The following is a 15,530-nucleotide window of genomic DNA, read 5'->3' as shown; positions in this document are numbered from 1 at the left end:
CTCTGGGGCTCTTGGTCTCTCTCACAAACACGCCCCTTGGACAAAATGCAAACTATTATTACCTCGTTCTTTCCCAGGGGTTTCTTAGCGTTTGTGCACGCCGGGAGCGGCCCCTTCTGGCGGGGAAGGATGTCTCCAGGGAGAGCGGAGCAGCCCGCAGCCGCACCGAAGGGGCCCTGGACAGGCCGGGCGGCAAGGGAGGAGGGCGCGGGCGTCACTTACGTTGGCGCAGTGCAGGGCCAGGGCGCAGAATACGGCAAACATCTTGAAGTTGTTCTCGTCCGTCTTGGAGAAGGCGCTGCCGCTCAGCTTGTTGACCATCTGCACCACGCCGATGACGCTGCCGCGGCTCACGATGGGCATGCACAGGATGTTTCTGGTGGTGTAGCCCGTGTACAGGTCCACCTCTCTGGCCAGCGCGGCCGGCGGCGGCAGGAGGACAGACAGGAGCAAGTGAGCCCCCGGCCGGCCTGGGGCGCCAGCCTGAGCGCGAGCGCCCGCCCGCCCCCGGGGCCAGGGGCTGATCAGGGAGCTCTTGGGAGTCCCACGGGGGCCGCGCCATGGGAGGGAACCAGCATCACCAAGTAGCCAGACAAGATGTTGGTTCAGAGGAAAATTACGAGAAATTTGGTAAAATGAGACGTTCCTGCCAACTGGGCCGTGCCGACGCGCCAGGAACTCGCTAAACAAACAGAAATGGCAGCGGCCGCCTCGGGAACGCAGAGCAGGGCAGAGCAGGGTGAGACGCTGCGCCACGCCTCTCCTGAGTATTTCCAGTGCACAAACTTCTTGTGCCTGGTTTCCAGCACCCTCCTCGGAAACTGATTGTGCCTTCATGACGTTAATAGCAATTTGGTTATACTGTAGTCAATCAAGTTTTCTCTTGCATATTCGGAACCTTTCCTCCTAAACAGATCTCAACTTAGGGCATTTGGGGCCGGCCAGGGGGCTACCCACAGGGCGCAGCAGACCCCTCCTGTCTCCCCGCTGCTCCCCTCAGCAGTGGATTTCAGTGGATCTGCCTGTTCTGCTCCCCGCTCTGTCTCTGGGGAGTCCTCTCACCCCCCACAGCTCTGGCCTGCACCCTAGTTCATGTATGCTTAAATAAATAAGTCTTTAAAAAAAATAAAAACTAAAAATAAAACTTTTTAAAACTGTCTCCATTTATAATGGCAGGAGCATTGCACCCTAAGACGGAGTCCGCTGTGATGGACACAGCCGCCCGCCCCTCCCTGGGCCGCCTCGCCGACAGCGGAGCTGAGCGCTCACAACAGGCTATGGCTCCGACGCCAAAGCCCTACCTCCCCTTCACACGGCAGGTGCGTGGCCGCGCTCGGAGGGCCCTTCCTGTGACCGGGTCTCAGCGCCACCGCCGTGAGCGCCACTCGAGGGAGGGGAGGCCGGCTTCCCGGGGCGTCCCCCTCAGCAGGCGGCCGAGTTGGGCTCTAAGTGCGGACCCCACTCCCACTCCAGCACAGGGCGCTTTACCGACAGCCAGCGTGGGAGAGACGTGAATAAGGCGCCTTGGAGGACCGCGCAGCCGCCTGTGCGCAGAGGTGCCCACTTTTCTTGGACGGACACTCAGCCCCGGCTGACGGCCCAGCCAGGGCCTGCAACCTTCTCAAGGCACAAAACTGCTTTCAACGTGGCCGGACAATTCTCCGTTCCCAGCTGCAACGCAGAGGGGCCGTCCTGCCAGCCCTCCCATGCCAGCTTCTACGGTTCTCGCCGTTCAAGTTGGTGAGAGGCGGGATCTTACTGTCAGCTGAAGTCAAGGCATCCCTTCACTTGTCCTTCCTACTGCCAGGACACCTTCGCCTGTGACGCGTCTGTTAACATCCCGTGCCCTTTCTATTAAATTGGTTACCACTCTGTTGGAAGGCTTGTTTGTGTGTCCCAGAAAGCTGCACTCTGTCAGGTGTATTTTGCAAAACGTTGCACTTTAATAATTGATTTAAAATTTTTATATAAAGATTTTAGATAAGAATATATACACACACACATATATATTTCAGCTCTAAATAATCGCAAGTTGGCTTTTTGGAAAAAACAAATTTCATTCTATTCCTAGTGTATGGAGAGGGTCTCGCAAGGCTGCAGGTGTGCTGATGCACCTGTTGCCTGTGACAGGGGAACCCCTCAGAGACCTGGAGAACCCCTCCTACTGCTTCTGTCATCTGTGCCTTCCAGTCAGTCAGGCACTTGCACTGGTTGGCCGCTGCTGTCAACACATATAAACTCGCACTCCCCAGCAAAGCATTGATGGTGAGAGTTTCCATTTTCAGACATTTACTTTTTTTAACTTTTTTTAAGATTTATTTATTTATACAAGAGCTGGGGTACAGGACAGAGAAGTGGGGGGCGGTGAGAGGACTCACCAGAGACAGAGCGGGGAGCAGAACAGGCAGATGGACCAAAAACACTGTGGGGAGCAGCGGGGAGACAGGAGAGGTCTGCCTCGCCATGTGGGAATCTCCCTGGCCGGCCGGGAATCAAACCTGCACTGCAGAGGCTTCAGACAGCCCCACAGCGCTGCGCTCAACCTGCTGCGCCACCGGGGAAGCCCCATTTTCAGACATTTATTAAATCGTATTACAGAAAGGGGTTTCTAGCTCGCCAAAGAAATTCAAAATAAGACAAAAACATCTGAACAAGCCACCTAAATGCCAACTTTATAATAATTTTATAATAATACAAGAGGAAAACGATCTGGCTCCTACTTTGTGTCAGTCAGGGACAGCTGCCTGACCTTTAATGAATAATTTCACTAAACTTAAAAACTTACCGAATAAGCATTATCACAGCCATTTTAAAGATGAGCAAACTGAGGCCCAGAAAGGTAACTACTCCAGGTCACACCAGACCTAATACAGCACCGGCCCTGGATTCCAAGTGAGCATTTACTTTTATCACCAGACGTCATGGTCTATCAGGGTGTGACTGAGAAGTAGGGAGCAACTCGGGACAGGGTGATGACACCATCATGAAAACCAGCAGATTTAGCGACCAAAGCTCAAGCCTTTTACCCGCCCCCAGCGGGTGCTCAGCAGTGGTGCCGGACCCACGCTTCCTAAAACGCTGAGGCCGCGACTGCTCCGCAGTGCGAGCTCTCGGGGCGTCTGACGAGCAGAGGGAGGAGCTGAGTCAGGGACAGAACTGGGCCCCGGGAGCCGCACTGGGGGCTCACGCCCACTGACCTGTTGAAGCGGGGGTCTGCGTAGGCGTCCGGGATGTTCAGCACCTCCCCTGTCCTCGCCACCTGCCCGGCGATTCCCTTCTCAATGGAAAACCTGCACACACGAAGAGAGGCGCAGCCAGTCAGCGCACGCCGGCTCTCAGGCAACTCGGCACAGCTCGCGGTTACCACAGGTGGTCCACAGAGCACTGTCCTACTGAGGGGCTCGTCCTCACTGGCCCTCGGCCTGTCCCAGGCGGCCGAGAGCTGTGGGTACGGAGCGGGAACACAGAGACTCCGCGCTCGCGGGAGAACCTGCCTGAAGATCAGGGGTGCCGCGTGCTGAGCTACGCCGGGCCGCAGCTGGAGCTGAGGCGCGGGCGGCCCACGCCGGCTGGGCCGGTTTCTACCCTCAGCACCTCTTCATTGTCAGGATGCTGCGATGCAAATTGTCCTGAGCAATTCCTGCCTGGCGTGGACCCGGCCCCACGTGGCTCAGTGATTTGCTGATATTCTTACAATAGCAGCCGCAGGCCTTACGAGACGGCCCGGCCGTTCCACTGTAAGACACCTGCGGCACGGGCGCGCCGGGACAACAATGCGACTCGCAGTGTTTTTACTCTCCAAGCCGTTCCGTGTGAAAACAGGTAAATACAACCGCCCTGACAAGCGCACGGCAGCATCCTTTCTTGCCTCAACACAGTGTCGTCACGACAGCTTCTCATCACAATGCTGTCGGCCCGCAGGCCCTGAGATGGAGCTCGTCCACACGCTTCACGATCCAAAGCCTGGGAAGGACTTTCAGACTATCCCATCGTTAACATTGTAGGAAGTATTTTTAAAATAAAGTTTCACCCTGAAAATTCGAAAGGCAACTGGCTGGAAAGAGAAAGGACTTTCTTAAAACTCCCCACAGCGGGCCCAGCAGGGGCACAGCGTTAGGAGCTTCCAGCACATTCCCGGAGCCTGGGACACAGCGCAGCGCCCGCCTGCGAGCCACACGCCGGCCGAGCGTGTGCCCCGGAGAGGGCTCAGGGCACTGAGGGGCCAGTCCTGGGGAACCACAGCCCTGCCCCCACCCCCGCGCCTCCCGAGCATGAAAGGCTCCCGCCATGACCTTGACATGGGATCCACTACGATCCTACCCATGGGACCCGCCATGCCCCTGCGCGTGAGTTCACAGCAGCTCAGAGAGGGCCGCTGGGCCTTCAGCAAGGATCCTCCCTGAGCTAAAGCCTGTCCAGATCACGCACGAGATCCAACCACAGGCAGGCAGGAGCCAGTCGGCGAGGCGGGGGCAGCACTGCGCATGGCCCTGGGGTGTGCCGGGCACCTTCCCGGTCAGGTCATTCCCTGCCAGGACCCCGGCCCACGGCCAGCAGCCTCCCTCGGGGGCAGGATGCCAGACAGCATCCTCAGCCCAGCCTTCAGCGTGTCGGGGAGGAGCGGCGGGCAGGAGCATAGGGGCCACGGCGGAGCCTTGCATTGTCACTGCCGTCCCTGCCCGCGAGGGGTGATCGGTGGGCGACAGGGCGCCCCACCGTGGCTGGTGTCCACCACCCCCTCCATGGCCAGGCAGCCGCGAAGAGGGGCTGGGCCCCCAGAGGCCACGGGAACCGGTCGCAGCCGGGGCCCAGTACCAGGCAACTGCCCTCAGGCTGGCATCCAGGGAAACCCCATCCCAGGCCTGGGAGGACCTGCTGGCCATGCCTGCACCTGTACCCACCTGGGGGCACTAGCAAACTTTCCAGCCCAACTTCCAAAGCCCACCTCCAGGAGCCGGCGTCGCCAGGAGGGAGGACAGGACACGGCCCAGGCACGGGCCGGCGGGCGTGCAGTCCACTCCCAGGACGGCCTGCAGGAGGCGCCCTGGCGGGAGGGGACCACGGCGTGACGAAGACAGTCACACGCACAGGCCTGGCTCCGGCCCCCTGCGGCCGCCACGGGCCCACGCACTGTACCTGATCTCCTTGGTCTTCTTGAAGATGGGCTTGCCTTCCTTCTCCTCCCCGATGTCGAAGAGGTCTGAGTAGAGCTCCCTGTTCTTGTGGTCGACCTGGAAGAGGGCACAGCGGTCGGCGTTCACCAGGTTTTTTGCATATATCTGGAGAAAGAGAGGCCACGAGAGGAAGCCGGTGAGAGACGCGGCAGCCACGGGCACTTCCACGGCGCCACCCTTGCCCTCCGCGTCTGACGGCGGCAGCGCCCTCTCGGGGACAACAGGTGCGCAAATGCAAAGGGCGTGTGTCAGACGCTGGGGACGCAGACACACCCGCAGATGCCACGGGAACAGGAGTCCCGCAGGGGCGGGGAGGGGGCCAACGTTGCCCCACTCCCCAGAAGCCTCGGCCCCCGCCTCTGCCCGGAACCCCTCAGGCACCCTGGCCCCTCGGTCTGAGCTGCTCCCAGTCCCAGCCACGTACGTTGGACAGCCCATGAGCAGAGCCCCTGACCAGAGCCCCTGACCAGCCTATCGCCCTGCTGCCACCCTGGTGACAGGGTGCGGCCGGCCAGCGTGTGTCCACACTTTGTACACGTTCACTGCATCACTTGACGGGATGCTCAGCAGCAGCGAGAGGCGCCGCATCGTCGTCTCACTCGGCCTGCTGGGACAGCGGGTCCAGGTAAGCACCAGGCCTGGCCCCCAACTCGCCTGGCAGCCCCAGCCTCTGCTCGAGGGCAGAGTCTCCTTTTCTGAACGGGAAGCTGGGTTTTCAACTCAGCCTCCATCTTCCCTGTTCACCAGTCACCAGAGCCTGCCAACCATCGGGGCCTCGCATGCCCGCTGTCTCCGGGGGCCGCGGTCAGCACACAAACACCATGTGCACCCTGCGAGGGCCGCGGCAACCTCAGCCGCCCGACCACGGCAGGAGGAGAGTCCGCAGAGGAGAGAATGAGCCGCGAGAAGCCCTGCGTCCCAGGCTGGGGAGACCTCGCGCCGGCCACCGAAGCGGAGGGCAGCACAACCTCCAGCACAGCTCCGGCTGCTCAGGGTGGACGACACCAGGGCAGGTGGGGCCGGGCCCTCTGCGCCCTGTGTGCGCCCCCCCCCCCCCCCGCTGCTATGGAACCGTTTTCAGTCACTCGACAACCGCTGGCTGCGCGTGATGGGCAGGCCCGACCCCGTGGGGCTTTCAGGGGAGCAGAATTCTGGTTTCCTCATCTACATTAGTCTCTGAGTCTTGGCTCAGCAGAAACTGCTTCTTCCCCTAGCCCCCTCCCACCACCATGTCCCAATGGCCTAGAACCAGCCCCAGAACACTGGCCGGCCCACTGCCTGTTTTTGTAAATAAAGTTTTATTGGGACATGGCCATGTTCACGCCGCCCTGTGTGGTTTGTGGCTGTTACACTGCAGACCCAAGAGGAGGTGGCCTGCGGAGCACAGGACTTGACGATTAGGCCCCTGACAAAAAAGAGTGCCAACCTTTGCATAGGACGTTGGTCTCCAGAACGTACAGACACCCCATGAATCTTTGAGGAAGGATGAAGGGCAGAAAGGCAGTGATGGTAATACATTGTTGGCAAACAGACAAGAATCCCTCGTCATTTGGCAAATTCACGAGCTCTCCGATCATAATAAGGACCCCGCGCAGATTATATTATGCAGTGAAATGAGCCTCCAGTTGCCCAGTGCCATGTTAGCTACTGAATGCTTTGCTGCAAATCTATATTAAAACTTATTAAAATCTGGATAAAATAGATAACTTTCTAGAAAAAGTAAATGAATTTTGAAGAATTGAAAATTTTAAGATGAACTAAAATCATAAAGACAATTGAAAGAATTACTGCTATGAAAAGCATCAGGCCACGTGATCTCGAGAATTAAGAAATTATTAAGAATCATCAACAAGTAAGTTTCCATCCAAGTTAAACCACTTAAATTCAAAAAGATCTAAACTTCTGCAGTCATTTTTACAACCCTAGCATGTCACAAAAACTGACCCAGATGCTGGTAGCAAGAAAACCATCAGCCAATTTACCTTGCAAACAGTAGGGTCATCATTAATAAAAATAATTGCTAATTAAAGAAGAATAAATGAACCACTACCGCACCATTAGAAGATCCTACAGCATTCGTAGAGGTCCCGTGCCAGAGCGGATGATTAGGATCACACAGGCCAGTCCCAGGAGGGAGAGTCTCATGGTGACCTTCAAGCTGTGGAAATGCGGCTGCTGTGGTGAGCGACGCTTCAGGACCCACACAGCCCTAAGCGCCGTCCTGAGACGGCAGAACCTCCCGTTAGGGCTAAGACATTACAGTCGAGAGTGAGACAAAGGCACGTGGTCATAATTAGCAACAGAGCCAGTGCCGCCCAGAAGCCGAAGAAGGAAGGTCAGGGAGTGGCTTCACGTGTGTCCACAGAGGCTCAAGCCAGAAGGAAATAAAAGTGACCGATCTAGGAGTAAAAGTTTTAGACCCTCTAGTTAGGGCCTTCCCCAGGGAAGGCAAGAGTGGTTCGGCAATAAGTCATGACTTCACACAAGTCCCTATCCTAACTGAAAAAAGGGGGGGGAAAGTTTTACAAAATTTTAGTAATGCTTTACAAAAGTTTGACAATACGCAACACACAATCAGATACAAACTCACAGCACATTACGAATGGACACACTTTATGTCTTTCAGTTGATGAATAATATCGCTGGGAACACACATGGCAATGAAATGTGAGAGGCCCACCCACACCTGAAGGAAAACAGAGCCACTCGCGCTGCTTCCACTCAACAGTGTTGCAATATCCCAGCAAACACATTTTAAAAAGGCACAAGAACTTAGAGGTGTAAGCAGTGGCAAAAAAGAACCTCTACCATTATCACATACTTTACAAATGCTTGTGTTTCTTTAAAATCCAAGACCTGAGATTTGAAAAGAGCTTAAATAAAGGAGACCAAAGTAAACATGCTCAATTGAGAGACATTTTTTAATTGAAAATAAGTTAATGTTTTTATATGAGAACGGTTTGTATTCTGAAGAAATCAGCTCTATTAAAGTTTTCCCATCAATTTAAGGTGATTCCAATATAAATCACACCTTGTGGAGTGGCACGAGCACGGGAATGCAGGGTGAGCTCTAACATCTGAAAATCAGTTTGTGCAATGCACTGTTTATCCGTGGGATAAAAATTTAAAACGACAGAATTATCACAATGCCACATCGAATTATGACTTGAAACATTAAAAATTAGGGCTTTCAGGCCTCCCCGGTGGCGCAGCGGTTGAGCGCTGGGTTGCGAAGCTGCCCGCAGCCTCTGCAGCGCCGGTTCGATCCCGGCTGCTCCCCGACCACCGGAGGAGGGTCCCACATGGCGCGCAGACCCCTCCTGCCGCCCGCTGCTCCCCTCAGCAGTGTCCTTCGGTCCTTCTGCCTGCTCTGCTCCCCGCTCTGGCTCTGGTGGATTCTCTCACCCTCCCGCGCTTCTGACTGTACCCAGTGCATGTATAAATAAATAAATCTTTAAAAAAAAAATAGGGCTTTCAGGGAGATTTATCAATTTGATAACGAGCAGCTATGAAGGTCCACAGCTGACATCAGACTAAGTGGTGTAAGGTTGACATGTCCTCCCATCAGTGGATCTGGAGAAAGACAAGCACGTCCACACCCACAACTTCTACCCAACAGCGCGGTGCTGGTGGCTCGACCAGGTCACTGATGTAAGGGGAAAAATGCCTCCAAGAGCCCAGAGCTGTGAAAGCTCATAATGAGAAGTAAAACGGCCACTCATTGCAGATGACACGACCCTGTACATAGAAAATTAAAGACTGGTTTTATCAAGTTATAGGTTACAAGATCGAAATATAAAAAAACAATTTTGTTTTTATGTCATTTCAGTGGAAAAACCTGAAGACAAAAATGAAGGAAACAATTATGATGGCATTAAATATAAAACACTTAGCAATTAGTTTACTAAAATCAGAGCAACGCTTACACTCTGAAAATTACAAAACATTGTGGAAAAAAATAAGAAGATCTAAATAAGGGGGAAAAACCCCCATTGATGTAGGGGGAGACTTAATAATGCTGAGGTGGCGATATTCTCCAGGTCAACACCCGGGTTAAACACAACCCCTGTCTGAATCTTATCTGAATTTTTGTAAAAATCGACAAGCTGATTCTAAAATTTATATGAAGTTGCAGGTGACCCCAAACAGCCAAAGATATTGGGAAAGGAGAAAATAATGGGGGACTCACACTTACTGATCGAAATTTTCTTCACAACAGTAGGCAAGACAGTGAGGCGTGTTGTTAAGCCAGACGTACCGATGGATGGAACAGAATTGAGAGTCTAGACATAAAGCCAAGGATCTAATGATTTTGACAAGACCATTCAAAGGGGAAAGAAAAGTCTTTCCAACAAACAGTATTGATTCACCCTGCATAACCACATGCACAAGAATGAAGCGGGACCCCTACATTAAATAAATAGATAGATAGATAGATAGATAGATAGATAGATAGATAGATAGATAGATAACTGATTCTACATAGATCAAAGGCCTAAATGCAAAAACTAAAGCAACACGATCCTCAGAAAAAAAAAATATTGGCATAAATTTTCATGATCTCTGACTTGGCTCTGGAGTCTTGGACACAACACCCACAGTATGAGCAGCAAAAGGAAAAGTGAACAGATAAATTGGACTTCACAAAAGTTAAAACCTTTTGTGCTTCAAAAGAAACCATCAAAATAGTGAAAAAGAAAACCCACAGATGGAGAAAATGTTTGCTAATCCTGCAGGGAGTTTTGTCTAGAATATATGAAGAACTCTCACAACTCAGTAATAAAAAAAAAAGGCAAAGGATTTAATTAACAAGTGGTCCATAGATCTGAATCAACCTGTTTTCAAAAAAAGATATACCAACGGCCAATAAGCACCTGAAACAATCTCAGCCTCAGCAACCACTATGGAAATGGCATGAAAACCACCTTGAGGAAAGTATTTCAACTCTACCCACTAGGACGGCAGTAATCAAGAAATTAAACAAGTAGGTGCTGGTGAGAACGTGGATAAACTGAACCCCAAGTGCATTTCTGGCGAGAACATAAAATGGCACAACTGCCAAGGAAAAGCCTGGCAGGTCCTCTAAAGGTTAAACACACAATGACTGTACTACCCAGCGGTTCCGCTCCTAGTGTACACCAAAACAATCGAAAACAAGTATTCAAACACAAACTTGTACCTGAAATGTTCAGCCGCACTGTTCGGAGTCACCAAAACTTGGAAAACATCCAAATGTTTATGAGCTAATGAATGGATTAAAAGAAATCAGCAGTAAGTCTACCCGCGTGGCAGATTATTATTCAGCTGTAAGGAAGACCAGAGGACTGACACCCGCCACAGCCCGCGTGAACTTTGCGAACACTAAGCCCCGTGAAAGAAGCCAGGCACGGAAGGCCAGAGAGAGCATGATCCCCTTCGCGCGAGATGCCTAGAATAGGTGAACCCACAGAAAAAGAAGGTGAATGGGCGGTTACTTAGGACTGAGTGGGGAGGGGGGCATAAGAAGTCAAAGGCTACAACGGCATGCGCTTTCTTTCTCAGCTCATGAAAATGTGCGAAAATTGACAGAAAATGGCTGCATATTTTTGAACACATTAAATGCCAATAAAACGAACACTTTAAGTGGATTAATTGTATGATATTTGAATTATATCTCAGTACAATGGTTTTCAAAAAGAATATAATCACCAAGTCAGTATTTCTCGTAGTCTTAACACAATCTCTAGTCCACTTCATGGCTCCTATTTTTATACTCTTTTTCTTACTTGCCACCTAATTACAAATTCCTTAAATTTTATCAAAACTAAGAAATATCTTCTCTGCAATTAATTACCTTTCTTTTTGTCCAAGTAAAACCATCACTATAATGAATACAGAAAAAAAATCAGTTGGAAATAGTAAGTCCTCGCTCCTCCCTAATCACCCTGACAAGACACCAAACGCATCCCAGGCCACGCTGGTCAGCCACGGGACTGACAAGAAGCAGAGCGGGGTGGGGGGTGATGCCATCATGGAGCCAGGAAGGGGGGCCCTCATTGCACAGTCTACCCTGGAAACATTTATCAGCATCCACACAGGGCCCGCTCTGCGCAGCTAGCCTGGCCGCCACGGGGACACTGTGGCCATGGACGCCCCCAGGAACAGCGAAACTCTCCACCTGAGCCTTTCCATCCCTAGGGCCAGTGCCTTCTGGAAGAGGGGTTCACCCAGAACAAACAAAGTCAAATGTCGAGGCTGCAAGCAATCTGGAGGGGGCTCCTGCCGCAGCCTCCCACGAAAGGGACTTTGGAGACCATAGAAAGAAACTCACTGTGCTGCCAAGTACAGCTCTCCACGGACCCGTGGAATTTTGCAAAATGTTATTCGATACGTTCTTCGGAAGCTCTCCAAAAATACAGACGTGACAAGTGAATCCGGGCTATCCCTTTAGGTGACCCAGTTCCCTGTTTCATCATATTTACAGCAGCTTATCTAACACAGTAGCGTGTCCCCCCAAACAGTAGTACATGAACCCAAGGCTTAAAGGAAAATAGTAAGTTTCAAGGCAAAAGGCAACTTACCATTATGTGTTCAAGTAGAGAATCTATTGCGACTATGTTATCAAAATACGTTCTGAAAAAGAGGAACATAAAAGCTGTAAGTCATCTTGTTCAGACCAGAGGACACATTAGACCTGGAGGGGAGACATGAAAGACCAGGCCTGGAGGCCGCGGTGAACAGTGGTCTTGCTGGGAGGGCGGCAAGGAGGGCGTTTGCAGCATTCCACAGAGGCCATCATGAAATGAAACGGGTTTGGCGCAGGGAAAACCAACTGGAGCAGAGGCTGCTAGACTGGCTGGGGCGCGGGCGGGGCCCGGCGGGGCGGGCGGCGTCTGCAGAGAACCAGCCGAACCAGACAGGGCTTACGGCAACGCTGCCTCGGGAAACGATGTTGTCATGAAACAACACAGAGCGGACACGGTGGCCGTCGGAAACCTGTCCGGGACAGGCCCCTGAAGTCGCCACCTCCCGGGGCAGTTTGCGAGCCAATGGCTGAGGGGGTGGTCGGACCAGCCGAAGACCTGGCCTGCGGCGAGAGGCCGAGGGCCTGGGCTTGGGCAGTATCTGCAACTGCTTCAAGGGAGCAACGCGGAGCGGAGGACTGGGCGGCTCGGGAGACTGTTTCTAGGTGAGACTTCAGAGAAATGGAACATTTTCTCCAAAGTGAGATCTGAGCCGTCCTCCATGGGACAGTTAAGATAAGGCTATCATCGTGAGTTCACTTCACTGACGTGTACAGGGAACGCCAGAGAGGGCGCTTTGGACAAAAATAAGTTGGGGAGCATTTCCTCTCCCGCAGCTGCGCGCTTTCTCCTGCAAAAACAGAAACAGCAGTGACCCCAACGTGGGCCAGAGGGGCTACCTCGAAACTACAGAGCAGGTTCAAACGGAGAGTGTGGCACATCCACCTGCACCCACAGCACCTGTACAGTCACCTGTACAGCCTCGCCTGTAAGGATCTATGGCCACAGTATGTCAGCCGCCCTTGCCGACTACCCGCAGCAGAGACTGAGCTCCTGAGACGGCCGCGGCAGGCCAGGCCCCCCGTCTGTGCCTGTGCTCAGCTCCACCCACTGGTCAGTGAGAGCCCCACACCCGGGGAGGGGACACTCACTTTGAGACGTCAAGTAGAAAGTCATTCAGTTCCGTCTGCTTGGCAAGGCCTCTGCACACCTGCCAAAGAAAACACAGGTCGGTCACTCTCTGGGAGCTGCACGTGTTCAAAAATAAACGGACGACAGGCCTCCTCGCGGCTGACTGTGAAAGGCACACGCTAACACGTAGCTTGCGGTGCGGAGATGAGGTCAGAGCGCGTCATGGGAACTGCATGCGTGCACGAGCTGGTAGTGTCCTCTCAGCCGGCACACAGGCTTGGGGTCTGCAGAAGCGTAGAAAGTGTAGAGACTTGCTGAGGGCCTGAGCCACTAAGTCTGTGCGGCCCAGGTGGTCGCCCACCCCACCCCCATTTTAAAGTTGCTCTTAAAAACGACTTTGTGTTTAAAAAATTGTCCTTGGTACACATCCTGCCCACCCCTGACCCGGCACACCCCAAGGGCCTGGCTCCTCGGGCCGTCGCCCACAGCTACACGCAGCTCCCCTTCCGCCCTGCCGTTCCTCGCCACCCCCGCTGGCGGAAATGCCCCCCCGAAGAAGAAAGCAGCTGTGGAGAGATCCGAGGCACCAGCCAGAATGCCTGAACCTCCACGCCCAGTCGGCAGGGAGAGGCTGTGCCGGCTGCGATACTTTAAACTACGTCACGTTTTCAAGCGACGCGGGTGTCTCAGCGCCCAGGTGAGTGACCTAACGCAGCGCTCGGTTTGGAAGGGGTTTTTTTTTTTTTTTTTTTTTTTGGGTGGAATGTTTAGGAAAGTTTAATAGTTGGAACGTTTGTGTTCATTCACCTGTTGAGGGGAAAGGCTGTCCTGAACAAACTGAACAAACACAGGTTTTATGGACCCCACCCCCAACCCAGACCAAAGAGATCCAGGACACCAAGGACTGAAAATCTTATAATCTCCATCACCACCAAAGGGAGGATTGCTGGGAACTAAGGGTGGAGTTAAGCAGCCAGGCGTGGCATAAAACCAGACATGTGGGCCTTGGGGGTCCTTGATTTTTCGCCAGGCTTCAGCGTGCCATTGGGGTTCCAGATCAGCAGAACTGGTGGACGCAGTCACAGATTTATCTCTTTCTCCCTGAGTTATTCCTTTCTTCATTTCCCCTTTCTATAAATAAACCCTTTATTAACCTTTTTGCGTGTGCCTACAGTTGAGTCTCATTATCAGTCCCTTTTATTTTTTTTATTTTTTTTTAAATAATAAATTTTATTTTTATATTCCCCCATACAATTGCAAACCCTTCATTCTGACCCCAATCCCTCCCCTCCCACCCCCCACCCCCAAAAAAGTGTCTCTGGTTCATAGTTTTTTGTTGATTTTGATTTTCACTTTCTTATATTCATTTTCCTGGTCCCTTATTTAAGTTTTCTAGATTCCTGCTATGAGTGAGACCATCCGGTATTTTTCTTTTTCTTTTTGGCTTATTTCGGAAGGGGTTTTAACTCGGAAAACAGCGTCATGGAAATGTCAGTATTATGTGCGCCGGGTTGTTTCTGGGCTCTGGGGGCAAAGAGGCGGCGTGAGGGGCACCGCCACATAGCGCAGGAGCCATCTCTCATGCAAGCACACACGTGGAGGCCCGCGAGCTCGGCAAGGCAGGCAGTAAATTCCCAGGTGAATAACCAATTACAGAAATAACAAGACATCGAGCACACCCCACGACAGAGGGGGTCACCCTTCACACGCCCCCCACCCCGCCTGGCTGGGTTCTGAGCGGCTCCTCCCCGGAAGCCCCGCAGCGCCGCGCCTACCTGCACCTGGTGGATCGCCACCGAGGCCCAGGCCAGATTCGCCGTCGCAACCTAAACACAAAAGAAAAGAAAGTCATTCAACGAACCGCAGGCAGACACCCCCGCAGCGGAGCCCAGCAGCGCGTGGGAGGCATGTTCTGAGGCCACTGGGCTTTTGGATATTTGGCCAAACACAGCGTCGAAGATTCCTCCGTCACGCCTGCCTTCTCAGAAACAGTGATGCTCGCCCGGCGTTTGCTCACGGCACGCGGCTTGTCGCCTGGCCGGCGGGGTCTGTTTGCGTGTGAAATCACCACGCAGGTGGAAGCACTACAGAAAGGCTTCCAGGGAGGACTTTAAACGATGGACGAGTCTCGCCAGTCCACGGGCCGGCTCTGAGTCCCCGGCGGCCCCGCCGCCTCTGTGACAGGGACACTCGCTTGGTGGGGCCCAGGGACCGGGCGGTGCCTGTGCTCAAGAGCGGGCTCCCCACACAGGCGCCATGGCCCAGCCCGGCGAGCTGCTGGACCGGGCCGCCAAGCCAGGAGGACCGCAGGGGGTCGGGGGTGGGCAGAGCCCGGCCAGGAGCCGCGGGACCTCAGGCAGCGCCCGGGCAGGCCCCGGTCCCTGCGGTGCGGGGGGAAGGCCTCCCTGGGGCACACACACATCCGGGCACTGCGGAGGCGGCGGCTCGCCGTGGGGACCAGGAGGACGAGAACGAACCAATAAAGGAGAGCGGTGGCGGGGCGGGGGGGCCTCTGCCCTGCTCAGGGCCCAGTGCGGCCGGGGTGGGGACGCTGGGGAGAGGGGACGGTTATCCAGTCAGGACACCCCACAGGCTCCTGGGGGACCGGCTCTCACTGCGTGCACGAGCCAGTCCCGATGCCGGGAGGAGTAAACGGGGCGCAGTGTCTCCCAAGCGCACTGACGCTGGTCCCCCTGGGGCCACGCTCCAGGACCAAGGGGAC

General features: G+C 53.7%; 1 protein-coding gene across 1 annotated transcript in view; it reads right to left on the bottom strand.

Annotated features, from left to right (window-relative positions):
• Positions 1-15,530, bottom strand: part of PDE10A (phosphodiesterase 10A) — a gene marked incomplete at both ends in the record, with an annotated part of 254,726 nt that overhangs the window by 27,680 nt on the left and 211,516 nt on the right. Inside the window, 6 exons of the mRNA XM_084228789.1 lie at positions 223-409; positions 3,198-3,290; positions 5,137-5,279; positions 11,735-11,786; positions 12,829-12,887; positions 14,584-14,634. Coding sequence (XP_084084915.1) covers positions 223-409; positions 3,198-3,290; positions 5,137-5,279; positions 11,735-11,786; positions 12,829-12,887; positions 14,584-14,634 — 585 coding nt within the window. The remainder of the gene's footprint in view (positions 1-222; positions 410-3,197; positions 3,291-5,136; positions 5,280-11,734; positions 11,787-12,828; positions 12,888-14,583; positions 14,635-15,530) is intronic.

This window comes from Talpa europaea (genome assembly GCF_964194135.1).
Source record: "Talpa europaea genome assembly, chromosome: 2".
NCBI classification, from domain to species: domain Eukaryota; kingdom Metazoa; phylum Chordata; class Mammalia; order Eulipotyphla; family Talpidae; genus Talpa; species Talpa europaea.
This window is presented reverse-complemented; position numbering and strand designations above follow the sequence as displayed.